The sequence below is a fragment of the Halichoerus grypus genome, chromosome 3 (assembly GCF_964656455.1).
Source record: "Halichoerus grypus chromosome 3, mHalGry1.hap1.1, whole genome shotgun sequence".
Classification (NCBI taxonomy): domain Eukaryota; kingdom Metazoa; phylum Chordata; class Mammalia; order Carnivora; family Phocidae; genus Halichoerus; species Halichoerus grypus.
The window spans coordinates 129,043,492-129,070,007 of NC_135714.1; the positions used below are offsets into that span (position 1 = coordinate 129,043,492).

The 26,516-nt window shown below is 38.9% G+C and overlaps 1 protein-coding gene and 1 long non-coding RNA gene across 5 annotated transcripts in view; one reads left to right on the forward strand and one right to left on the reverse strand.

The window, feature by feature from the left end:
* Positions 1-23,295, reverse strand: part of LRBA (LPS responsive beige-like anchor protein) — a 764,390-nt gene extending 741,095 nt beyond the window's left edge. For 3 of the 4 annotated variants that reach the window (XM_078069304.1, XM_036089190.2, XM_036089188.2), the window contains exons 1-2: positions 22,800-22,941; positions 22,021-22,460 (exon numbers count right to left, since the gene is read on the reverse strand). In XM_078069304.1, coding sequence (XP_077925430.1) covers positions 22,021-22,236 — 216 coding nt within the window. In that variant the 5' untranslated portion in view covers positions 22,237-22,460; positions 22,800-22,941. Of the gene's footprint in view, positions 1-22,020; positions 22,461-22,799; positions 22,942-23,051 lie in introns of those variants that run through there. The other variant, XM_036089189.2, reaches the window with a different exon arrangement.
* LOC144381383 (uncharacterized) lies at positions 22,960-24,999 on the forward strand. The gene is made up of 2 exons (XR_013446516.1): positions 22,960-23,041; positions 23,651-24,999. It is a non-coding gene; the product is annotated as an uncharacterized LOC144381383 (long non-coding RNA).
* The last annotated feature ends 1,517 nt before the right edge of the window (positions 25,000-26,516 follow it).

The window sequence follows — 26,516 nt, forward strand, 5'->3', positions numbered from 1 at the left end:
TTTGCCTGAAACAACTCAAATTTTGACTCTAATGAGCATGTTTTCAGCTAGCTTATCTGCTCTGTGGCCCCACAGGGTATATTGTTAGTTGACTGGTACATTCTATTTTTTTTTTTCTATCCTTTAGAGGAAGGTGGAAATTTCCACCAAGATTCTTTTTCTCTCCCTCTACCTATCGCAAGTGAAACTCATTCCCCTTCATTCCCTTGGGCTGCCTCTTCTTTTCCTTGCAATCTATATTCTGTTCTTTTTGAATTGGAAATTTCCTTGGCATTTTACCTCAAGTTAAAAAGCCTCTTAGGTATTATCAGGAAAAATGAAAACAAGTCCACACAAAGACTTGTATGCAAATGTTCTGGGGCAGCTTTATCCATAATGGCCAATGGAAACCACTTTGTGACTGAATGAACGAACTGTGGTACATCCATACAATAGAATACAATGCAGCAATAAAAAGAAACAAACTATTAATATATGCAAGAACATGGAGTAATCTCAAATGCAGTAAGTATAAGAAGCTAGTCACAAAAGGATACCTATTGTATGATTCCATTTTTATTTGACATTCAAAAAAAGACAAAATGATAGGGACAGAAATTAGATCACTGGCTGCCAAAGGCTGAGAAGGAGGGAGAGGACTAACTACAAAGGGGCACAAGGGAACTTTTTGGAGGTGACAGCCTACATCCCAATTGTGATGATGGCTACAAGACTATATACAAACTGTACACCTAAAAGGGATGAATTTATTCTATGGAAATTATACCTAAATAAACCTGACTTTTAAAAAAATGATAAAAGTATAGTCTCTGCCTTCAAGCTCATGGTCTAGCAGGATAAATAAACACATAATATAAAAGAATGAGGTAAATGCTATAATAAGTTATAAACAAAGTTCTGTGGTGAGACAGAGGAAGAGTAAAGTCTTAGAATGGGGCAATGGGTTCTTAGAAAACACAGTATCTAAGTTATGTCTTAAAGTGTGAGCACGACTAGGACAGGCAGAGAAGGAAGAAAAGCACCCAAGAAAAGAGAACAGCTGACAGAAAAGCACAGAAGTTATAGAGGCAGGACCTATTAAAAGTATAAGAAGAAGTTCAGTACAGGCTTGAGTACAGTATATAGAGTGGCCATGACGACAGAGGAAAGAAGGTATAGGAAGAGAGGGGCCTCATAAACCACACTGTGGAATGGTATAGCAGAGGAAAAGAACAGTTTTGAAAGGTGTTAACAATAATCCTAGCAAGAGATATTTGGGGTCAGAATTAAGAAGTAGACTATTTGGTGACACACTGGTTGTGGGAATGAGGAAGAAAGACAAGTCAAGGTTAAAGTGATACCACTGAAATGAAGAATGCAAAAGGAAACCCAGGGGCCAGGGGTGTAGTGTAGTGTAGTATAGTGCAGTGCAGTGTAGTGTAGTGTAGTGTAGTGTAGTGTAGTGTGTGTGTGTGTGTGTGTGTGTGTGTGTGTGTGTGTGTGTGTGTGTGATTTATCTATTTTAGAGAGAGGAAAAGAGAGGGAGGGAGGGAGGGAAAGAACTCATGAGTGGGGGGGAGGGGCAGAGAAAGAAGGAATCTCAAGCAGACACCGCACTAAGTGTGGAGCCTGACCCGGGGCTCAATCTCACAACCGTGAGATCATGACCTGAGCCAAAAACCAAGTCAGAGGCTTAACGGACTAAGCCAACCAGTTTGTTTGATAATCTCAGTTGGTGGGAATCATCTGACTTCTGTTTTCCTATCAATTAACTTATATGTATGCCTTCTCTAACTAAAACGGAGTTTTATTATAAATTATATATTTTAACTACTTTATAAAATAACTGTAAGAAATAAAGGCAAGCCAGCATAACCTCACCAGAATCTTTAAGATGTCTTAGAGACAGCAGACGGGAAGAATGAAAGAAATGAAAATAGGAAAAACTTACTAGGTTTAAATATTGCATAAGCTTCTCAATTTACATATTAGGTTCCAAATTTTTACTTGAAAATCATTTGAAATCTAGAATATATTTTCTCAAAAAAATAATGAGATATAAAGTAGAGCTGAACTCTAGAATTACACAAGTTTTAGATCAACCTGCTAAAGAACCAACCTCACCACAACCACCAAAGGACTGCAGTTAGGACAACAGGCTACTCTAAAGTTAGACTGCCTGGAGTTCAATTTCTACCTCCTCTACTATTTACTGTGTAACCTTGGCAAGTTAACTGTTCAGGTCTAAGACTCCTCACTTTTAAAGTAGAGGTGATAGGGGTGCCTATCTGGCTCAGCCGGTAGAGTGTATGACTCTTGATCCAGGGTTGTAAGTTCAAGCCCCATGCTGGGTGTAGAGATTACTTAAAAATAACATCTTTATATATATATATATATATATGTTTATTTTTTAAAGATTTTATTTTATTTATTTGAGAGAGAGAGAGAGTGAGAGAGAGAGCACAAGATGGGGGAGGATCAGAGGGAGAAGCAGACTCCCCGCTGACCAGGGAGCCCAATGCAGGACTCGATCCTAGGACTCCGGGATCATGACCTGAGCCAAAGGCAGGCGCCCAACCAACCAAGCCACCCAGGCACCCTAAAAATAACATCTTAAAAAAAAAAATTAAAGATGATAATATTACCTACTTCAAAGAATTAACTATAAGGAATAAGAAAGATAATCCATTTAAAGCACTTAGCATATTCGTTCTTCTAACATGTATTTATTGAGCACCAACTATGTGTCAGGCACTAATTCTAAGCACTGGCAATAAAGCAGTAAACAAAAAAGAAAGTTGGACTTTATGTTCTTATATAAGGAGACAAATAACAAAATATCTAAAAAAAAATAAATGCTATGAAAAATAAAGTAGGATACAAAAGATAAAGAGTGACAAGGAGGGGGGTACTAGTTTGGCAGTAGGAAAGGTCCTCTAATGAGGAGACATCTGAACAGAGACTTTTTAAGGGAATGAAGGAGAGAATCATGTAGATAAATGGAGAAGGAAATCAGATCCATTTCTGGCAATACAGAAAACTTACAAAATCCAGAAAAATATTCATTATTCAGAACTGCTTAAAATGGTGAATATTAACAACCAAAAAAAGGTTGTTGTTTTGTTTTGTTTTGTTTTTCATAAATGGTTGAGCTGAAGAGAAAGCAAGAAAAATCTTTAGAGGTAGGAAAAAACAAACCTTCAGTGAGTACTGAGGCTTGCCCTGAGAGCATCCACCCATTGTTAGTGGTTTACGAATTGGGTCTAAAGGGGCTGCCTGGGGGGCGCCTGGGTGGCTCAGTCGTTAAGTGTCTGCCTTCAGCTCGGTTCATGATCCCGGGGTCCTGGAATCCTGGATCAGGCTCCCTGCCCAGCGGGAGGCCTGCTTCTCCCTCTCCCACTCCCCCTGCTTGTGTTCCCTCTCTTGCTGTGTGTCTCTCTCTGTCAAATAAATGAATAAATCTTTTAAATAAATAAAAATAAAGGGGCTGCTTAGGGGAAAAGGATAAAAAGCTTGGGGCCTAAACAAGGAGGGAAATCTGAAGAACAACACTCTCTCAATGGGTAAATGGGGGGACATGCTCAGCATAGAACACGGTGGACATATTTGCCTATCTCAACCTGGGCAGAAGAGAAAAAATGTCTACCTCCTCTCACTCCAGTTTGAGGACAGAATTCATACCAAGTGTCAGGTCTAACAAAATTCAAACTAAAAATTTAGTTTTGAGAGATTCTGAGCTAGAAAAGACTAGAGGGGTGCCTGGGTGGCTCAGTCAACAGAGAGACTGACTCTTGATTTTGACTCAGGCCATGATCTCGGGGTCCTAGGATCAAGCCCCACAACAGGCTCCCCACTCAGCAGGGAGTCTGCTTGTCTCCCTCTCCTTCTGTCCCTCCCCCTGCTTGTGCCCTCCCCCCTGTCCCTCTCTGTCTCTCAAGTGACTAAATAAATCTTTTTTTAAAAAAAGGAGAGACTAGAGCATGGGGGCACCTGGATGACTCAGTCGGAGGAGCATGGGACTCTTGATCTCGGAGTTGTGAGTTCAAGTCCCATGTTGGGTGTGGAGATTCCTTGCTTAAAAATAAAATCTTAGGGCGCCTGGGTGGCTCAGTTGGTTAAGCGACTGCCTTCGGCTCAGGTCATGATCCTGGAGTCCCAGGATCGAGTCCCGCATCGGGCTCCCTGCTCGGCAGGGAGTCTGCTTCTCCCTCTGACCCTCCTCCCTGTCATGCTGTCTCTCATTCTCTCTCTCTCAAATAAATAAATAAAATCTTTAAAAAAATAAAATAAAATAAAATCTTAAAAAAGAAAAAAAAGTCTAGAGCATGACAGAAGCAAACATCAATTCACAAATAAATGTCCAAAGAATATAAGCTCAAATTTTTTTTTAAAAAATCACAAAATAATGAAGAAACAGCCCCCACAAATCAGCAGAACAAGTCTTACAGAAACAGAACCCCAAACAACAAAGAAAATAAAAATGATCAGATATGAAATATTGAAATGTTAAAGAAAATAAGATATCAAAATTAGAAATGGGGGGGCACCTGGGTGGCTCAGTCGGTTAAGCATCTGCCTTCAGCTCAGTTCACGATCCCAGGATCCTGGGACTGAGCCCTGCACTGGGCTCCCTGCTTAGTGTGGAGACTGCCCTCTGCCTCTCCCCGCTCATGCTCTCTCTCTCTCTCTCTCTAATAAATAAAAAATATCTTTAAAAAAAATATAGGACTCAGGAAGAAACTATAAAATATGAATATGAAAAAATGAAACATTTCAAGATTTGAAATTTATAACATTATTTATTGATATTTATAATATAATATAATTAGATATTTGAGAGGAGATCTTTCTAGGCAGAGGGAAAAACTAGAGCAGGGGGGCTACTGCTCCCAGAACTGAATAAGCAAGGAGGCAGAGTGGAAAGAAATGAGGACAAAGGGTAATACTTACTAGATCACACAAGCACTCAATAAATATTAGCTATTATCCCATAACTTCTACTGGAAAAATGTGGGTTATAATCATTTCTTCTTTCCTATTTCAGTATCAAATATAGCAGCCAGAGAAGAGCTCCAGAAAACTCCAAGAAGGTTCAGAAGGGAATCAAAAAATAATTGCTTTCTATGAAGTGGAAACAGTCTTAAGTAGTAGTTCCAGTGCCAAGAAAGAAATCTGGGTCTTTTGTGAGCAAGATGAGAAAAAGGAAAAAGGAAACTATCCCTAAGTGATTCAGAAGATGAGTACCTGGAGGCAACAATGATCAAAAGAAAAAAAGGATCCAGCTGGAATTACCATTTCAAAGTGGGCGGGGGGGGGGGTTAAAAATTTCACAAGTGGGGCGCCTGGGTGGCTCAGTCGTTGGGCGTCTGCCTTCGGCTCAGTCCCTGATCCCAGGGTCCTAGGATCAAGCCCTGCATCAGGCTCCCTGCTAAGCCCCTCCCTCTCCCACTCCCACTGCTTGTGTTCCCTCTCTCGCTGCCTCTCTGTCAAATAAATAAATAAAATCTTTAAAAAACAACAACAACAAAAATTTCACAAGTCAACATTTACATTCTATAGCAGTGGGAATTTAGAGTAAATTAAACTCTCAAAGATATGCCAAATTTTTCCACTTTAACTTTAATGCTCAACTTTTTTCCAAATCTTTTCAAGAGATAGTAATAAGCAGCAAAGCTATAATTTAATTTTTCTTTTCTTTCATATTGGCCCTCTGGCTAAGGCACTAACAAAACCATGAACAAAACACAAGTAATGCAGATTAAGAATAATATTCATAAATCACAAATGAGATGTATGATCAATCCCTAATATAATGAGATGGTAATTTCATTTTTTCCTGGTTATCAAAGAAAATTGATTGGTGGATATCTTAAACATGTATAAATTATCATGCATAGGGAAACTGTTATTAAAGAATCAAATAAAGCATGCAATGTTAAATCAATGAAGTTTTAAGATAATTCATTTTCTCAAAGCTTATCACTCTTATTGTTTCTGATTATCATAAACTAATTTTTCAATTAATACAATTCTTGAGGAATTTAGTTAAGTGGCCATTTTCTATAATTCTAATACGAGCCCCCAACTTATATTAATAGTCACACAGGATAACATAGTGTAGAGGATTCAGGTTCAAACAACCTGGGTCTAAATCCCATCTTACATCTTTAATTTCCCCAATCCTGTTTTCTCATTATAAAACAAGTTTAATAAAGTACTACCTCAAGTAGCTGTTTTGTGAATTAAATGAGATAATCCTTATAAAAGACTTATGTTGGCTATGTGTAATCAACACTCAGTCACACACCCTGACTTACATCCAAGTTCAGCTTTATTACAACTGGGTCACAGGACAAAGGATTAATTTCAGTCTTTCCTCCTGAAGCCTACTTGAATAATTTGATGTAACTGTTCATGAACAATGTATTTAACCTACAAAATATAAAATCAGTGTCTAACAATACAAACTAGAAAAATATTTAGACAATATACTATGCTGAATTTAGAACTTGGCTAACCTGAGTCATTTTTTTAAATGTCTCACTTAAAGTAAATAAAGTAAATAAATCAACAGAACAGTCTCTACTGTTCTGAAACAAGGCTCCTGAAAAATTAGCTCAAAATCCAGGATTACATAACACCCTTGTAAACAACCCCCCTTGGAGATGACAGAACTTAACTACTAGACAAAAAAACAGTATATGTGAATAACTAAAAATATAAAAGAACCAAGACAGAAGAAAAAAATAGAGTATATTTTTTTAAAAAATACAAATTTGAAGAACTTCTAAAAATATAGTCACTAAAAAGAAAAACTCAAAAGAACAGGTTAGACTACAGATTAGAAGGAAATGAAGAAGAAACCAGAAGAAAGATATGATCACAAGAAAGACCTAAAATGTGAAAGATTAAGAGACATGAAGGATAGAATGGAAAAAAAATGAACATGTCATGTATTGGGAGTTCCAAAATACAAATAGATAAAATGAATAGGGCGCCTGGGTGGCTCAGTCAGTTAAGCGGCTGCCTTGGGCTCACGTCATGATCCCAAGGTCCTGGGAGCCCCGAATCGGGCTCCCAGCTCAGTGGGGAGTCTGCTTCTCCCTCTCCCTCAGACCCTCCCCGCTGCTTGTGCTCTCACTCTCTCTCTCTCTCAAATGAATAAATAAAAACTTTAAAAAAAAATAGATAAAATGAAGAAAAGCCATTATTTGTGAGAATTTCCCAAAAAAAACCCAAATTCTCAAATTTAGGAAGCACAACCACCAGTAGGTAAGTTATGGTGAAACTACAGAACCCCAAAACCAAAGAAAAAAATCTAAAAAGCAACCACAGAAACAGATTAGCTGGAAAGTTAAGCAATTAAAACTATAACAGGGGCTGGGCGCCTGGGTGGCTCAGTTGGTTAAGCGACTGCCTTCGGCTCAGGTCATGGTCCTGGAGTCCCGGGATCGAGTCCCGCATCGGGCTCCCTGCTCGGCAGGGAGTCTGCTTCTCCCTCTGACCCTCCTCCCTCTCATGCTGTCTCTCATTCTCTCTCTCTCAAATAAATAAATAAAATCTTTAAAAAAAAAAAAAAAAAAACTATAACAGGGGCAACTTCAATAAGAGACTAGAGGGGGAACAGAACAGAATCTTCAAAATATTAAGAGAAAATTACTGTCAACTAGAATTCTGCATCCAGCTAAACTATATTCAAGATCAAGGGAAATATGAGGAAATTTCTAAACAAATACTGAGTTTACCACTCAAAGACCCTCACTAAAAGAACTACTGGGCGCCTGGGTGGCTCACTCAGTTTAAGCATCCAACTTTTGACTTCAGCTCAGGTCATGATCTCAGGGTTGCAAAGATCAAGGCCCACGTCAGACTCTGCACTGGGCCTAGAGCCTGCTTAAGATTCTCTCTCCCTCTTCCTATGCCCCTCCCCCCTCAAAAAAAAAAAAAAACTACTAAGGGACACACTTTAGAAATAGAACCAAGAAACAGAGTGAGATGCAAGACATACGTATGAGATAACCATTTAGTAAACATCAGTAAATCTAAGAACTATGAAGAAATATAATCTTCCTGTTCTCCAATATTCAGTGTCTCTAACTGTAAGAAGTTAAGTTTCATCCTATGAAACTCAAGCATGGCATGATAAATTCATATACAGCCATATGCTTTCCCTTGACCAATAATATGGCATGTCACTTGGGAGCAGAAACTCTAAGAGCCTCAAAGTTCAATATTGTACAAAGTTTGAGGAAGGGAATGACAAGAGATAAGTCAAGATCCAGATTACTTATCTGTCATATTAAGGAACTTGGCCTTTACCCAGAAATGAAAAACTATAGAAAGATTTTGAAAGGAAAAATCAAATGGTCAGATTTTAACTTTACATAAAATACTCCAGGAGTTGTGGAAGGTATTTTAAAGAAGAGACTAGAGGGGCGCCTGGGTGGCTCAGTTGGTTAAGCGACTGCCTTCGGCTCAGGTCATGATCCTGGAGTCCCTGGATCGAGTCCCGCATCGGGCTCCCTGCTCGGCAGGGAGTCTGCTTCTCCCTCTGACCCTCCCCCCTCTCATGTGCTCTCTCTCTCTCATTCTCTCTCTCTCAAATAAATAAATAAAATCTTTAAAAAAAAAAAAAAAAAAAAAAAAGAAGAGACTAGAGAAGCAGGAATACCAGCAAGCAAGCTATTGCAACTATACAGGAAAAAAGTGACAAGTACTGAACTAGTGCAGTATACTGAAAATGTAGAAGAGAGAAAGGTATTCAGAAATATTCAGTATTCCAAATCATATTCCAAACACCAACATTCAAATTAATGACCCAGAATGATCACAGAAAAGACCAAACCACAATGCACTGTAAAATATCACTAAAAAGTTAAAAGTTTTTTTTTTAAGATTTTTTTTTAAAGTAATCTCTACACCCAACGTGGGGCTCAAACCTACAACCTCAAGATCAAGAGTCACATGCTCTACCAACTGAACAAACCAAGCGCCCTCAAATTTGGTTCTATCAAAACAAAGTCAGAATAGAAATGTACTGGCAAAACAATAAAGGACATTAAAAATTCATCCACATGGCATCCTTCCCCCCACCCCCCCACCACCTCATTCCAGATAGGGTTGTAATAGGGTCAGAAATTAAATACCACATTGTATTTCACTTACATATTGCCATTAGATTGTCTAGAAGTTTTAGATGGGTAAGAGGGGAGAAAATAAAGAATTCTTAGTAAAAGATATATGACAGACATCATCACCATCTCCTAATATTAATTATAAATGGGCGCCTGGGTGGCTCAGTTGGTTGGGCGACTGCCTTCGGCTCAGGTCATGATCCTGGAGTCCCTGGATCGAGTCCCGCATCAGGCTCCCTGCTCGGCAGGGAGTCTGCTTCTCCCTCTGACCCTAACCCCTCTCATGTGCTCTCTCTCAATCTCTCTCTCTCAAATAAATAAATAAAACCTTTAAAAAAAAAAATTATAAATGTCACAATGATGATTAATTTTCAAAAGACAGGAATAAGAATGGGGTATACTTGTAAAGTATGAGAAAATCAATCTAATTAACTGAAGGATAGATGTATAGTTAAAGAAATGGGGTACTGAGAGGCCCAAGAATTGACACTTTAAACTCCATGAAGGCAAAGTCCATACCTCTCTTATTCATTGTTTTATTCCCAGCACCCACCTGACACCATGTCTGGCACACCATCTCTGCTCCACAAATATTCATTAAATGAATGAATGGATTGATCCCATTAAAAACAGATATATGTTTCATAAAACAGAACAATCTCATTTTATTAAAGCATAAAAGAGATAGGTCTAGTCAAAATAGCAACATGTAAAATTTTGTTCATAGTTGATTCTTTGACTTCTTAAATAAATGTCTTATTTGAAAATTTAAAAGCTAAGCCCTAGTTAAATTTATACTCTAATTTATAGGAAGAAAAGATCATCTTGTCCCATAAATTTGAGTATATGGTACTTTATTGAGTAAATCTATCATGAAAGCAAATCAACTTCAAGGAAAGGTCATATGAACATTAGAAGCCTATGAATACATCCTGACAAATAACCAAAGACAACAACTGGTATTACCTTCTGCAACTGATGAACAAAAGCATTATCCTTTCCTAATAATGTGCTCACTGTGATCAGTATATAGTCACAAAAAAGATTATTAAAATCCCACTCTCTTGGGGCACCTGGCTGGTTCTTGATCTCAGTCATGAATTCAAGGCCCACGTTGGGGGTAGAGTTTACTTAAAAAATAAATAAAATTTTTTAAAAAATTAAAATTTTTTAAAAATCTACTTTCTTATAGGATCAATATACAAGGTCATTTCAATCCTGGAAGTTAAGCTAACTCTTTTTTTTAACATGTTTTTATGTATTTGATAGGGGCGCCTAGGTGGCTCAGTCATTAAGCATCTGCCTTCGGCTCAGGTCATGATCTCAGAGTCCTGAAATCGAGCCCTGCATCGGGCTCCCTGCTCCACGGGAAGCCTGCTTCTCCCTCTCCCACTCCCCCTGCTTGTGTTCCCTCTCTCGCTGTCTCTCTCTCTGTCAAAATAAATAAATAAAATCTTAAAAAAAAAAAAAAAGATTTTTTTATGTATTTGAGAGACAGAGTGAACGTGAGCAAGAGAGAGCACGAGCAGGGGGAGGGGGAGGGGGAGGGGCAGAGGAAGAGGAAGAAACAGGCTCTCCGCTGAGCACCCCAGGATCATGACCTGAGCCTAAGGCAGACGCTTAACTGACTGAGCAACTCAGGCACCCCTAAGCTAACTAAATCTTAACCATGGAAGTAAAGAAGCAAATTCCAGTATCTTGCATAATGATTAACTATGTCATTAATTCCAACCAATTTAAAAATCACATTCAAAAAATAAAAAATAAAAATCACATTCACTAAAACCTCTCTTTTCCTAACATGCATTTTAGGTATTTAAAGTAGGGGGGGAAAAAAAAACCCTACCTTCCATAAGGCAAATCTTGACTATGTTAGGCAGCTCCTAAACAATCCAGATACTTTCCGAGTTCTTATTCAATTACACAATTGAAAGATGCCTTAAGCCACTTTTTTACATTTAAGGTTTTTTGTAATTACAAACCATATACGGCTTAGTGGTTAACAGCTCAGGTTGTGGATTCCGAGCTTGAATCTCAGCAATATTACTTGCTCAGTGACTTAAGCAAGCTACTTATACTCTCTGTCTCAGTTTCATCATTTATAAAGTGAATATTAAAAGAGTACAGTCTGTTCTGCTATAACTTACATCTTTGCCTTGAATTACCTCCTACAGGATTGTTAAAGAGTAGAATAATGTAGACGCAATCCTGGTTTATATGCAATTTTTTCCAACAGAATTAAGAATACTTGGCAGTATGTAAAGATCTTACGAAAACCTAAAAAACTGCAGAACTGCTTTCCTATAATGCAAATAGTACCTGGTTTAATGACTCCAAGAACTAGTATACTTTTTCTACAACATTAAGTATCCAACAATCTGCAAGTACAAATGAAAAAATTGCAAAGATATTTCTCTCTGTATTAAAACAATGAATTAATGAGGAAAGCTACACCTTGGATCAGATTTTTAGTACTGATAAAAATGTTGTCTATTGGAAGTTAAGAAATCAAGCCTACATCTCAAACAAGAAAGCATAAGCTCCAGGGTTAATACCACAAAGTGAATGTGATGCTAACATGAAAATACTAGTAGAGGGGCGCCTGGGTGGCTCAGTCGTTAAGCATCTGCCTTCGGCTCAGGTCATGACCCCGGGGTCCTGGGATCGAGCCCCACATCAGGCTCCCTGCTCAGCGGGAAGCCTGCTTCTCCCTCTCCCACTCCCCCTGCTTGTGTTCCCTCTCTCGCTATGTCTCTGTCAAATAAATAAATAAATAATCTTAAAAAAAAAAAAAATACTAGTAGAGATTTAATCTCCCTACTATTTTCATCAGGATTATTATTGATTTTTTTAGTATTCTGGTCACAAGGTGCCACAGGTTTTGAATGGCCCACCCCAATCCTATTTTTCCCCCATAAATCCTATTATTTAGTCCGCTTTTGCAGAACACAAGGCATTTTGGCAGAAACACCTAACTACCTAACTGTGAGAACTGTAGGAATTAAATTGGGTTAATACATCGAACAGAACCTGGCACACTCAGTAAGTCTTAGATATCGCTATTATCTATTATAACCAAAATAACATTACTTTCAACTCAAAAGCATATCAATTATCAATGTATGTTTCCCCTACCTCGAGAGCCATAGATCATCTCACCAACACCGAAAATAAAAACTGTGAACCCAAAAGAATCTTTTTTTATTATGTTATGTTAATCACCATACATCATTAGTTTTTGATGTAGTGTTCCATGATTCATTGCTTGCGTATAACACCCAGTGCTCCATTCAGTACATGCCCTCTTTAATACCCATCACCAGGCTAACCCATCCCCCCACCCCCTTCCCCTCTAGAACTTTGAAAATAGATTAAGAACCATAAATCCACATGTTTTGGTAAACTAACAAAATCACCCACTCACACTTCTGGCCACTAGCACTGCCTTACCCATCCAAAGACACCTACAGTAAGGAAAATTACTCTAAAATGTTATGGATTTTGTGTACGCTTTATGTCTATTAATTTCACAGAAATTTGATCTAAGAAAATGAGTCAGTGATAATGTTAATCATTTTATAATACCTTTATATAATTTTCTTTAATAATTTTCTTCCTCCATTTCAGATACCAATCATTCTCTTAAATCCAAGCCTACTTTGTTTCTAGAAAACATTTGGGTTTTTGTTTGTTTTCAAAGTTTTATTTAAGTAATCTCTACACCCAATGTGGGGCCCAAACTCACAATCCCAAGATCAAGAATCTCAAGCTCTTCCGACTGAGCCAGCCAGGCGCCCCTAGATTTGTTGACACCCATTGCAAACTGATTAACTATCATATAATTATCAGGCCTATTTTTTTTAAGTTTCATGTATTAACACAAAACCAACACTTTTTAAAAAATGCTTCGTGTTAAACTGTTTTCATATACAAATGTTATTTATAAGCTCTGAGATATAATAATTATTTTTATTCACAATATTGAAGCCCAAAGATCATGAAGACTTGATTCAACTAGATATAAATAGGATTTAAGATAACATATTTGTATTGGGTGCCTGGGTGGCTCAGTCCATTAAGTGTCCAACCCTTGATTTTGGCTCAGGTCATGATCTCAAGAGTCATGAGATTAAGCCCCCCATAGGGTTGGCTCAGCATGGAGCGTGCTTGGGCTTCTCTGCCTCTCCCTCTGCCCCTCCCCCCCACTCGCACATGCTCTCGCTCTTAAATAAATAAATAAATAAATAAATAAAATTTTTAAGAAGATTACATATTTGTATTACTTTATGAGAAAAGTATTTCCACTAGAAACAACAAAACCCAAAAACCTCATCAGAGGCCTAATTATTTAAAATTCTCATAGCTTTATAAGATTTACTGAGATTTTTATAAATAAAAATTCCACACCAATGAAGTTAGTACTCACTAAATAAAGATCTCATTAGGCAAAAAGAATATCTTTTTCAGTTCCCAAGCAATAGACATATTTCTAATAAAACATAATTGAGACCTCACCAGTTTTCATCTTTCTCTAAAACTATACATGGAAAATCCAGCCCCTCACCTCGCTCTAAAACTGCAATTTTGGGGGCGCCTGGGTGGCTCAGTTGTTAAGCATCTGCCTTCCGCGCAGGTCATGATCACAGGATGCTGGGATCGAGCCCCACATCGGGCTCCCTGCTTGGCTGGAGGCCTGCTTCTCCCTCTTCCCCGCTTATGTTCCCTCTCTTACTGTCTCTCTCTCTGTCAAATAAATAAATAAAATCTTTCAAAATAAATAAATAAATAAATAAATAAACTGCAATTTTTTTAGAATATAAATTACTAAAAGACTGATAACTCTGGTCAAAAGAAGTCTGAGAAATAAATGCAAACACCCAGGTGCATTTTGTTTCTAACAAAAATTAGAGCATGAACATCAGACAGTTACATATCCTTAGAAGTCATTTGGTACCCAATTTCCTACCCAAAGTAAGAATCTGCTCTACAAAATCCCTAATATGCAGCCTTCCACAACCTCCATCAACAAGAAATTCTGTACTTAACATATATTACTTTTACACATATATTACTTTTACACAAATCCAATTAAATCTCTGAAGAATCAGAAAAGATACACAAAGACACACAAAACACCTTAAAAATATAAAACTAGTAGTGTTTTATGAAGTTAGTTTAGCAAATTAGAAAGAATTCATGTACTCTCTACATTTTTTTTATTGTTTCCTTCTTTTGTTTTTTACTTTGGGTATTGTCCCAACAGCTTTTAAGCCAAAGACTCACTAGAAAGACTGACTGCATACAAGTAGGTTTCTGAGTATATATCCCATTACATGACGTAATACTAGAGAAAAGGAAAAACTACCTTAAAGCAGATTAAGAGAATATCCTGAAAATAAATTAACAAAATTGTCCCTTAGTGCTAAAACAGATATTGAGGTAACTCAAAATTGTACATTGAAAATGCGAGCTACCTTAAAAGTATCTTCATAAGAGGGACGCCTGGGTGGCTCAGTTGGTTAAGCGACTGCCTTCGGCTCAGGTCATGATCCTGGAGTCCCGGGATCGAGTCCCACATCGGGCTCCCTGCTCGGCAGGGAGTCTGCTTCTCCCTCGGACCCTCCCCCCTCTCATGCTCTCTCTCTCTCATTCTCTCTCTCAAATAAATAAATAAATAAAATCTTAAAAAAAAAAAAGTATCTTCATAAGAAATAGTCAGGAAATACGGAAAGATATATAGATTAAGGTCTTAACAACATATATTTTGCAAGAAAGAATCAAACTAGGCTTCCTAATGACTGTAATTTATTAAATGATAAGACTAGGACATTTCCACTTAATTTAACAAACATTTTTGAAGTACCAAACACTAAAAAATCTAGAGGTACAAAGATAAATAAAACAATTTATTACCTAAGTACTATAAAACAAAAATGCATTCTGGATATTTTTTTCACATATACAAAAACTATTAAAAATATTTTTAAAAATATATGTGTGGAAAGAAATACCTTATAATATAAAAACTAAATATACTAGATAAATTAGGCTAGGTCAGTATGAAAAACAAAAAGCTTCCTCTATTAATTCACAAACAAAAGAAAAATTCTGACTTTTCAGTTTTCCAAATGATTTCTCAGTTTAAAATGAACCAATTTAAATGGAAACAAGAATGTATACCTGCAGGGACTTAAATGATCAAATCTATCACCTCCAAGAAACTATGAAGTTTTTAAAATTCATCAATTCACCTACATTTCTTTTAATTATCAACATTAATAAACAAACTAACAATATCTACTCATGATCTATATAAATGTTCATATACTTTGAACCATTTATTCCACTTCTAGAAATTTCAATACACAAAGCTACTTAAAGGGCGCCTGGGTGGCTCACTTGGTTGGGAGACTGCCTTTGGCTCAGGTCATGATCCTGGAGACCCAGGATGGAGTCCCGCATCAGGCTCCCTGCTGGGGGGGGGGGGGGGGGAGTCTGCTTCTCCCCTCTGACCCTCCCCCCTCTCAAGCGCTCTCTCTCAAATAAATAAATAAAATCTTAAAAAAAAAAAAAAAAGATTGGGGCGCCTGGGTGGCTCAGTCGTTAGGCATCTGCCTTCAGCTCAGGTCATGATCCCAGGGTCCTGGGATCGAGCCCCACGTCGGGCTCCCTGCTCCGCGGGAAGCCTGCTTCTCCCTCTCCCACTCCCCCTGCTTGTGTTCCCTCTCTCTCTCTGTGTCTCTCTCTGTCAAATAAATAGAATCTTTTTTAAAAAAAAGATTATGTAGGGTTTAAAAAAAAAAAAAGCTACCTAAAGAAGCATTTCAATAGCAAAAAAAAAATTTTTTTACTCAAATAATTCATCTCCTCAGACAGTGAAAACTATAAAACATTGATTAAAGAAATTAAGGAAGACCTCGATAAATGGAAAGACACTCCATATTCATGGAATGGAAAACTCAGTATTCCTCAAAGTTATCTATAGGTTCAACACCTCCCCATCAAAATCCCAGCTTGCCTTTTCACAGAAACTGACAAGCTGATCCTACAATTAACACAGAAATGCAAAGAACCAAGAATAGCCAAAACCACCTTGAAAAAAAAAAAAAAGTAAAGTAAAAGGACACACATCGCTATTTCAAAACTTACCACAAGGCTACAGTAATTAAGATAGTGTGGCTGTGGTAAAGAACAGACATACAGATCAAAGGAAAAAAAGTCGAGATAAATCCTTACACTTATGGTCAACCGATTTTTGACAAAATTCAGCGGGAAAGAATACCCATTTCAACAAAGAGCAGTAATAGCCACATACAAAAAGATGAATTTAGACTCTATCTTATCACTCTGTCACATACAAAAACCAACTCAAAATGGGGGCACCTGGCTGACTTAGAAGAGGGTGGGACTCTTGATCTCAGGGTCGTGAGTTTGAGCCCCTTGTTGGGTGTAGAGATTATTTGAATAAATAAAACTTTTTTAAAAAATCAACTCAGAATGGATCACAGGCCTAAATGCAAGAGCTAAAACTATGAAACATCTTGAACACAGGATGTAAATGTTCTAAAATTAGATTGTGGTAATGCCTGCACAGCTCTGTAAACTTAATAAAAATCAGTAAATTGTATACTAAAACAAGTGATTTTTATGGTATGTAAATTATACCTCAACAAAGGTTTTTAAAAACAAGTCATTTCTAAAAAATCACCACGGCTATTAAATAAATTCAGAAGAACTATATAGTATATTGCAGAGCCAATGAGGCTGGTAATAGCTATATAGAAACAAAAAATTATAAGGTTGGAATATGATGACTTAACTATCTAAACAACAAATATTAAAATAACAGTAAATACTTATAATAGCACTCAATGTACCACACATTATTTTAAGTGTTTTACAAGTATTTATTCATTTAATCCTGGCTACAGTGTAGTTTCCCCCTTGTACATAGGAAAAGCTATGGTACAGAGTTTAAAAAAACTTGCTCAAAATCCCAATAGGGTGTTGAGGTAATGAATGACTTTTTTTCTCTTAAACAAGTATCTTTGAAAAGAATAGTGGATATCATCGGTCGCTTATCCAACTATCCATTTACCCTTTCAATTTTTTTTAAAGATTTTATTTGAGAGAGAGAGAGAGAGAGCAAGTAGGCAAGGGGCAGAAGGAGAGGAAGAAAGAATCCCAAGCAGGCTCTACACCCAGCATGGAGCTGGACTCGGGGCTGGATCCCAGGACCCCAAGATCATGACCTGACCCAAAGAGACACTTAACCAACTGAGCCACCCAGGCGCCCTACCCTTTCAGTCTCTTACCCAGATTTTTCTTTGTGTATCTACCTCTCCCCAGACATGCCATGTACTTCAGAGAAAATCAACCCCATCCTTAGGTATAGTAGTTGGCCCTGGTTTGCTTAAGCCAATCAACCATTTCAATGGCCACAGTCACTAGTTCACTAATCAGGTCATGACTCTTACTTGGAATGTTAGGACAGTGAGGCTCTCCCAAGAGATGTGAACAAAAATATATATGGTCCCAACCACTACTAGCAGCCATCCTACAATCATGAGAGGAACAGCAACAGACTGAAGAAAGCAGAACAGAAACGGAAAGAAACTGATCTTTAATACTACTGTGTTACTCTAAGTCTTGCCCTACCTTTGGACTTGGAGATAAATGAGCCTATAAATCCTTTTTATTGTGTTTAAAACCAGTTCAAGTTTTCTATTACTTATAACATGATGTACAAATTCATGGGGGTTGGGGGAGCACATTAAGAAGCATTTTGTGTTATTATCTTTCTAATAAACGTTCATATTAAAGGCTTGAAAAATAACTACCTGAAATTTTATATGTCTCACACAGTAGTTTGTAGTATTTTAATTGGACATTTTAAAATGTTATTTTTTAAAATATCGATTTCCAATTCTTCCTGAAAAATCAAAAGCTATGACACCTTTGGGCCCATGTTACTGTAGACCAACAACCAACCAGAATGGAATAGAAACTGCCTCTCTAAGTCTACAAGTACACCCTCTGCACACAGTCAATACGAATGAACGGAGCCTCTATGTGATGTGCTCAGGTCCTGTAGGTATTACAAGTTTGCACCGTTAGTATCTTTAGCAGGACCTGTATCAAATGACATGTAATGAGTCATAAAAAGTTATGTTCTACCTTTTAAGCTTTAACATTTTAATTAAAATCATATACTTATTAAACAAATTTCATTAAAACATGTATTTGTCACTAGCCCATGGGAAACACTATTCTTGAACTGAATACCTTTAAAGACCTGATGGAAGCCTTAAACTCAGCAACAAGTTCCTGAAAACATGCCAATACATTAATTACTCTGGGTCCAAATGTCTGACAAATGATTTTAGCATACAGATTTAAAAAAAATGAAATGGTTTTAAGTTGCAACAAGAAAAATGTAAACGTTGACTAAAAGTTTGAAACACTTGAATACACAGGTGTGTACTATTAATCAAAACTTACCTATAAAACAGATTTGCAAAAGAAATTACAAGAACAGTGGTAAATTTCAAAGGAATTTTGGTCAAGTTACAGTAAGGTCAAGCTACATTAGCAAATTTAGGAGGCAGCACTTTGTAAAGATCTCTGGAAGTATGTATGGCTTTACCACTAATTTGGACAACTCCAGGGGAGGGGAAGTTGTTAATTTTAACAGCACAAATATTATTACTTAAAGCAGCTAAACATGTAATCAGTAAAAAACAATCAGTAGGACATAATCTACTTTAACAAAATGAGTCAAAAATAGGGAAAAGATATAATAACTAAAATAGTTTAAACTTACTAATTAAAAATCCAGTGAAGGTAGGATAAAGGAGAACACAATAAGGATTCAGTGATACTGGTAATATACTGGTTAAGAAAGAAGATTCACAGGGCTAATATCATTATAATACTTCATTACTTACACATATTACATATTCTTCTGTCTGTATTCTGTATTTTCACAATTTTATAAATTTTAATCCAATATACTGACTATAAAAAATGTTAATGATAATCTTTCTGCATCCACATGCCAAGTAAAAAAACCAACTGAATGACCAGAAAAATGGTCTGCTTTTAAGCAGTTTTTTTACTTCTTAAAGCAGTTTTGTGAAAGTTATTTGAATGTTAGAGGAAGAAATGAGGGGCGCTTGGATGGCGCAGTCAGTTAAGCCTCTGAGTCTTGATTTCGGCTCAGGTCATCTTCTCAGGGTCATGAGATCAATCCCCAAGTCGGGGTCTGGGTTTAGGGCGGAGTCTGCTGAAGATTCTCTCCTTTTTGAGATCTACAGTGAAGCCCCCTCTGTGTGGGGAGATAGTAACACCTTGTAACTCAATACAGCTGGGTACTATTCACATAAACCAGAGCTGAGCCAGGCAGGAATTTGCTGATTAATTTATTTTTAATGCAGTGAAGTATACCATGCACCAAAATAAACTTTACTGTGTGTACCTTAAAAAAAAAAAAAAAGATTCTCTCCCTCTCCCTCTCCCCTCAGCACACGTTCACGCTCTTAAAAAAAAAAAAAAAAAAAGAAATGAATTCTACTGATGGAGATTTCATCATTAATATTAGGTGTTCTTATATTGAGGAAAGTTATGCCTGAGCTATAAATACCTGCTCAGAGAAGCAAACAATTCTACATCAACTCAAGAGACAGATGTACTCCTGGAAAGACTGCCATTCTAAGAATCACCAAATTGTAAGCAATCTATTCAACCTTTCAGTGTCTCAGTCTCCTCATCTATAAAATGAGATATATAGTAAACAGTTATTGAAAGAAGAATTTAAAAACATATGTAAAGCACTTGGCCCATTGCCTGGCACATAGTAAACATCGTAACTTCTGTAAAATCATTATTATTAATGTCATTTCCTTCTTTGAGCAGATTAAGGCTGATAACTATGGAAATATTTAGGTGCCGTGGTACTAACAATGTTGAGACGGACTAGCTTACCAGATTCCCAAAATTTCAGTTCTCAAGATTTTCTAAAGGCTGGCCAGGACCCTACATATCCATGAAGGAACATATAAAGTATTGTAAGGGAGAATGGAAAAGGGAGGAACTGATCTAATCCTGTGCTCTACATGAGAAGAGAATGAGATGAAGAGTTGTAACTGAACAGAGTTTCCCTCTCCTTTTACCAGACACCTATTACTCTGAAAACATGTAGCTGTGCAGAATTTAACCAATAATCCTTTATCTCTACCAGGCCTACAATTCTAGGCAGCATATAAGCAAACCATTACTACAGAATTTGGATTTTCCTTAATAAAATGCAGGTAACTCATGTTTGGTTGTCCACCTTCACACAGGGCATTCTAAAGAACAAAGGAGTTCGAATTCTCCTTTGCCAGTGGAATATTATATTTCACACACAAACAACTAATTATGGGCTATATCACTACCACAGATTTCTGTTTGTCCTCAAGGAACATGAGGTTTAGAAACAGAAAAAGAAATTAAAAAAAAAAGTTTTCAAGTCTATTTTGAGGTAGAGGAATGAATCAATTTACCATTTACCTCCTTGAGACTTACAAACTTTTAAAGACCACAAACACACTAGATCCCCAAAGTTTTGATAATTGTTGAAACTGGATAACACATACCAGAGAACTATCCTGTTTTTGTATATATTTGAACATTTCCATACATACAGTTTTTTTAAAATGTGTACATGCGTGTCTGTTATTTATATATAAGCAAACAAAATGGTAGAAAATACCCTATTGTTCAAAGTTCTTATACTCCAATAGTAAGTGAATTTCATTTAGCTCCTTTCTCATTCTAGAAGTTGTACTGCAGGTGACCAGACTATTGGTAAAGGTCTAGTGAAGGAAATAATTAACTGCCCTGGAATAAAACAAGCCTAACCTTGAAAACACACAGGCAAAAGGGAAGAGTACTAAACAGTTATTACAGCTATTATACATTCATATTTGTTCCCATCTGTTATCTTCTAACACAGGTAAGTAGGCAGAAGAGGTGGAAGTATTTTTAAGGCCAAATTTACCTTTCATTCTTCAAATTGATGGGCAACAGAAGTTGTAGTAAAGAAATCTAAAACGTTCCCATTAGAAATAACCATTTCTAAGAATGGAGTAGAGGAAAAGTATTGCTTATCCACCTTTCAAAAATAATATTCATAGTTCACAGTATAACCGGCAACTTCCAATAACCAAGTATGCTTTACTGCTAGACATGCATTCACCAAAGAAATAGATTCGGTTATACTGCATCTGCCAGAATTCTCTTTTCAAATTGCCATTCAATTTTCACAAGATGTAACCCTAAATTCATTCCAAAATTTAATTTTTTGTTAGTTATGTCTAAAAATAAAACTGATCAAAATATAAATACTAACTTTGTGGCAAATTAATCTTTCATCATGAACAAATCTTTGTTCATCTGTGAACAAAAGTTTCATGTTCAAAACTTACAGCAAAACGTAACTTAGGCAGACTCAAAAGAGTAAGTAGTATGTAGGGCATTTATTTCTCAAGTCCAAAAAAAGTCACGAAAATATCTTTAAAATGTTAAAGAGAAATGCAGACTTAGTTATATATCCCAAGAAAAAAAAAGTTTATATAATAAAACTCCTCCACTGGAACCCCCACAAAATACTTCCAAGCAACAATTATTTCCTTAGCACAAACGTGATCTGTTCACTTTCACAAAACCTGGAGCACCTAAATTTACATAATTCCCCTTAAACTGAAAAATACAAAAAAATTCTTTCATTTAGGTCAGTAGAATTTTGTGCTTCCATCCATGGAAAAAGCCATCAGCAGTCTGAGTCAAGCACATGGCTCCAACTTTAACGTCTAGTTCCCCAACCCACTGAGAAGAATATATGCTTATAAAATAGATATCTACTTACCAGGTTAAAGACAGTTTCTACAATATCCCTATTGGATACTTCTCCAACTTCAACCAACCCCGTTAACACGGCAAATTTCATTCTGATGCCCCTGATGGGGAGCCCTGGTTTCAGGGACAATGCACCCTCTTCAGCAGAGGTTTCTTCTTTCCCTCCACCTCCCCCGTCATCACCTGTTGGTGGCGGGGAAGGGACATTATTGTCTTCACTAGCCATTGCTAGCTAGTTCATGAGAAAGGACAACTCGGAGTCACTATGGGACAGCAATTGCTGCACTAGGAATAAGCACACACACGCAACACAAGAGGAAAAGGGTCACTCTTCCAAGTTGTGGAGAAACCCCAAAAGCAGTTGATGGGGAAAGTCCTTGGCGTCGCCCTCCTCCTCTTGGAGAATATTTGTCCAATCTCTCTCCCCGAGGCTGACAACAACGCCAAACCCTATTGGAAGATTAGATAAATGTTAAATACGCTAGGTTTTGTTTTAGGGTTTTGTGGGGGGAGAAGGAAATAGTTACTGTCCGTCAAATAAGTTGCTAAAGGGACCTTACTACCAGCCACCCGCTAACCTCCCTGGCTCAAAGAGGTAGGTTCTGAGTGAAGGCGGGTTCAAGAGGCCCCTGAACAGGTTCACTCCTCCCCCACACTCTCGCAGGTTCCAGGCGCAGGGCTACCTCTCCTCACAGGTGCACGGAAAGAGGACCTGTCGCTGGGAAATGAAGGGTTCGAGGAAAGGAGGGAGCCCCCAAGCTACCACAGAAGTAGAAAGTTCCTCCTCACCCAGGTACTCCGGACTCGTCCTCACCCCCGGCCAGGGAGCCGCGAGACGGAGGCGGCGGCGGAGATCCAGGGCAGGAAAAGGCGGGGGAAGGGGGCGGTGATTACTCTCAACGCTCGGCCCAGGGGGAGGAGTGGAGCACTTAGGCACCTGAGGTTCGACGGCGAGAGGAGGGGAGGTGTGTGTTGTGGCAAGGAGGGAGGGGAGGCCCGGCGGCGACGGCGAGGAGAGGGAGGAGAGAGAGGTCAGTGCACCTGGTCGCAGCCTCCAAGTTTCCCTAGTCCGCTCCCCGGGAGTCCGCGGCTGCACAGAACTCCATGGCTTCCTGGCCCGCCCGACCCCTGCGCTCAGCCTTTGCAAAAACCGCCGCTGCTGGCGCTATGGACACCGCGGCTGACGCTGCCGGCGGTGGTGAGGTTGCTACTGCCACAGCTCGCCTCGCCACGGCTCGCGCGAATGCCCCTGTGCCCACTGAAGCTACTCCTCGCCGCCATGACAGCGCCGAGGGCTGCCGGGCGCGGCGTGCGCGTGCGCGAGCGCGCGGGACGGTGGGGCGGGCGCCCGCGAAGGCGGAGGCAAGCGTGTGGCGGGGTGGGGAAGCGCGGGAGGCCTAGGGGGCCGCGAAAGGGCGGAGGTGCCAGGCGCGGGCTTGCAGGCAGGACTACGTGTGAAGGTGGGCACGCTAGCGGGCGCTTTGCCCAAATAACACCAGGTGTGTCCCGGACCGGCCAGAAGAGACGTTTCGTACCAGGAGCCGACTCTCCCCGCACACACGCGTACACCTCCCACCCGCGACCTGGGAAGGTGCTTTGACAAGTGCTGAGGTGATTCTGAAGCTTCTTCTGTTGTTAAGTTACCGTAGGGTCTCCTAGCGCGCAGAGAACCCGTCCCACGTTTCCAAGGTGTCTTCTTGGACTTGAAGGACACCTGAGGGACTGCTATGAGCCAGAGAAGTGGCAGCGCTGGAGCCAGCGAGGCTGCTTTCCTTGTCTAAAGGGAGCAGAGAGTCCCCACCCCTGACTGCGTTCAGCTGCTGCCCGCCCGCGGCGCTCCGTGAAGACTTAGAGATTTCCACTGGGATGCCCCAGCAGCTGCCACCGCTTGGAAGAAGATGGGAGGGGGGACGTGTCCATGAGGAATGGGAAAGATTCCTTGCTTTGCAGCTGCCGCCCCACCAAACCTCTCCCACATTCTAAGGAAGGCAGGATTCCTGAGACAGCTGCTCCAAACAGCGTGGAGGCGGGGTTAATTTTGCCTGTAGATCTCAGGGGTTTTTTTACTCGTAATTTTCCAGTGTGAAAGTTAGGTTCGCCTCATTCTCAGATTAGTTTAAAAGATAAGTTACATTAGGATTGAAACCAGCACAGGTCATCGTAATGTGTCCTTCCCCTCCACCCTCACTATTAACAATAAAGTATTCTTCCTGATGCATTAGTGAAAAACAAGTATCGTTAAAGAAAGTGGTTTTTCACCCTTATGTACTCTTTGAAGTCATAAGGCCTTAAAAAATGATGTTTAATATACTAGTAGTTCCCTAAAATGAAAGTGAAGAAAAAGTGAAGTCAGGTAAAAGTTAGGAAGTACCAGGGAGGAGCCAGAAAAAAAAAATATATTGGTTTGAGAGATGTAATAATTGCCTAGAGAAAGGGTTGGGATGGGCTTGAAAAGGAAACTGAATTCCAACTATCACATGGAAATTTGGAGGGAGGGAGGTAACATGAGTTAAGACAAGAAGCATCGGGGTATCTTCAGAAAAGCGGTACACATTTTAAAAACACTAAAATGAATTTGACTTCACCAAATCGCCTATTGTTGCAAATGTTTGTTAAAGACTTGTTTTGCAATAAGCAGATACTCCAAAGATGGAGCAGACATTTTTCTCATGATCTGAATTGGTGATTGATGTATTGCCAGGGTAAGAGGCAAGCCACATGAATGGCTTGCCTTTCCTTAAATCCCTGAAAAACTAAACACCTCAGATTTAAATTTCAGATTGTGGGACACTTGGGTGGCTCAGTCAGTTAAGCGTCTGCCTTCCCCTCAGTCCTGATCCCAGGGTCCTGATATCGAGCCCCCCCATCAGTCTCCTTGCTCGGTGGGGAGCCTGCCCCTCCCCCTGCCTGCCCTCCCCCTGCTTGTGCTCTCTAACAGATAAATAAAATCTTTAAAAAATAATAAAATAAATAATACATATATATTTCAGATTGGTAAATGAATAAGTCTGGGGCGCCTGGGTGGCTCAGTCATTAAGCGTCTGCCTTCGGCTCAGGTCATGATCTCGGGGTCCTGGGATCGAGTCCCGCATCGGGCTCCCTGCTCAGTGGGAAACCTGCTTCTCCCTCTGCCTGCCACTCCCCCTGCTTGTGTTCCCTCTCTCACTCTGTGTGTCTCTCTCTCTAATAGATTAAAAAAAATCCTTAAAAAAAAAAAATAAGTCTGGAATAAGAGGGAGTCAGGTGTCCCTGAAGTAGAAAGACAACTTTCACTTGACCTTTAACACATCTGTAGGGAAGGAGACAAGGAGGCACATTTGAGGTAGAGAGGCATTAATGAAAGGCTTCTATTAAAGCATTTTGTCTCCCCAGATTTGGGCAAATAGTCTTACCTTGAGTATTTTTTTTTTTAAGATTTTATTTATTTATTTGCCAGAGAGAGAGGGAGAGTACAAGCAGGGGGAGTGGCAGGCAGAGGGAGAAGCAGGCTCCTCGCTAAGCAAGGAGCCTGATGTGGGACTCAACCCCAGGACCCTGAGATAATGACCCGAGCCGAAGGCAGACTCTTAACCATCTGAGCCACCTAGGCACCCCTCGAGTATGTTAATATATCTGGCATACAATTGCTAGTAAAGTATTTGCTAAATAAATAAACGTCTGCCATTAAGAAGGAGATGACAATGAACATGTCCTAAACACAGTGTGGTCACAGTTATTCAACCTAAATGACTGGAGCTAAGGTTTGTGTCTGTCATGGATTTGCCTGCTCACTGTTAACACTATTCTACTGGTGAAACAAAAGGGGATATAAGACAATTACCCAAATATTTCCCCAAAAAATTGTCAACTATTTTTTACAGTTTTTCAGAATTATCCAACCTCCTGCTTGACTTTGCTCCTGGTTACAGTAAAATACATGGCAAAAAATGGGGGTTCAGAAGGAAGCATATGGAAGGTAGAAGAGGAAACTTCACTTCTAGCCACAGTTAGAGTACAATAGCTGTTTACGTCAAAAGAATAAAATCAGAGTGCTTCAGGGTGAACTATCTGTCCATCAACTACTAAGCTCCTTCATGGCACAATCCTGAACATTGTAGGTACTCAAAACATATTATTTGGATTGAGTTAAAACTCTAAAGATGCTTGCTTTAAGTTTTCTCACCTGAAAGCCCTTGCTTAAATCTATACAACTACTACCAGTTAAAGGGGGTAGGAGCTTGGTATAAATGGCTGTCTTAATATGGAAAGCCGTTTACCATTTGTTAGAATTTGTTTATCTTTTTGGTACTATAATGGATGTTTTCTAGTCAAAAGATTTCATATAAACTATCAGCAGGTGAATTTACAGGACTGCAATACTTGTATCCCTACATTATATGCTCAAATGCTACACAAAAAGGAAGAAAGGGGGGAAAAAAGATTACTTCCTGTAAAGCCAGGCTCAAGTTTTTTTTATCACCATCTACTTTGTATTTCTTGGACATCACCATCTTGACAGAATTAAGG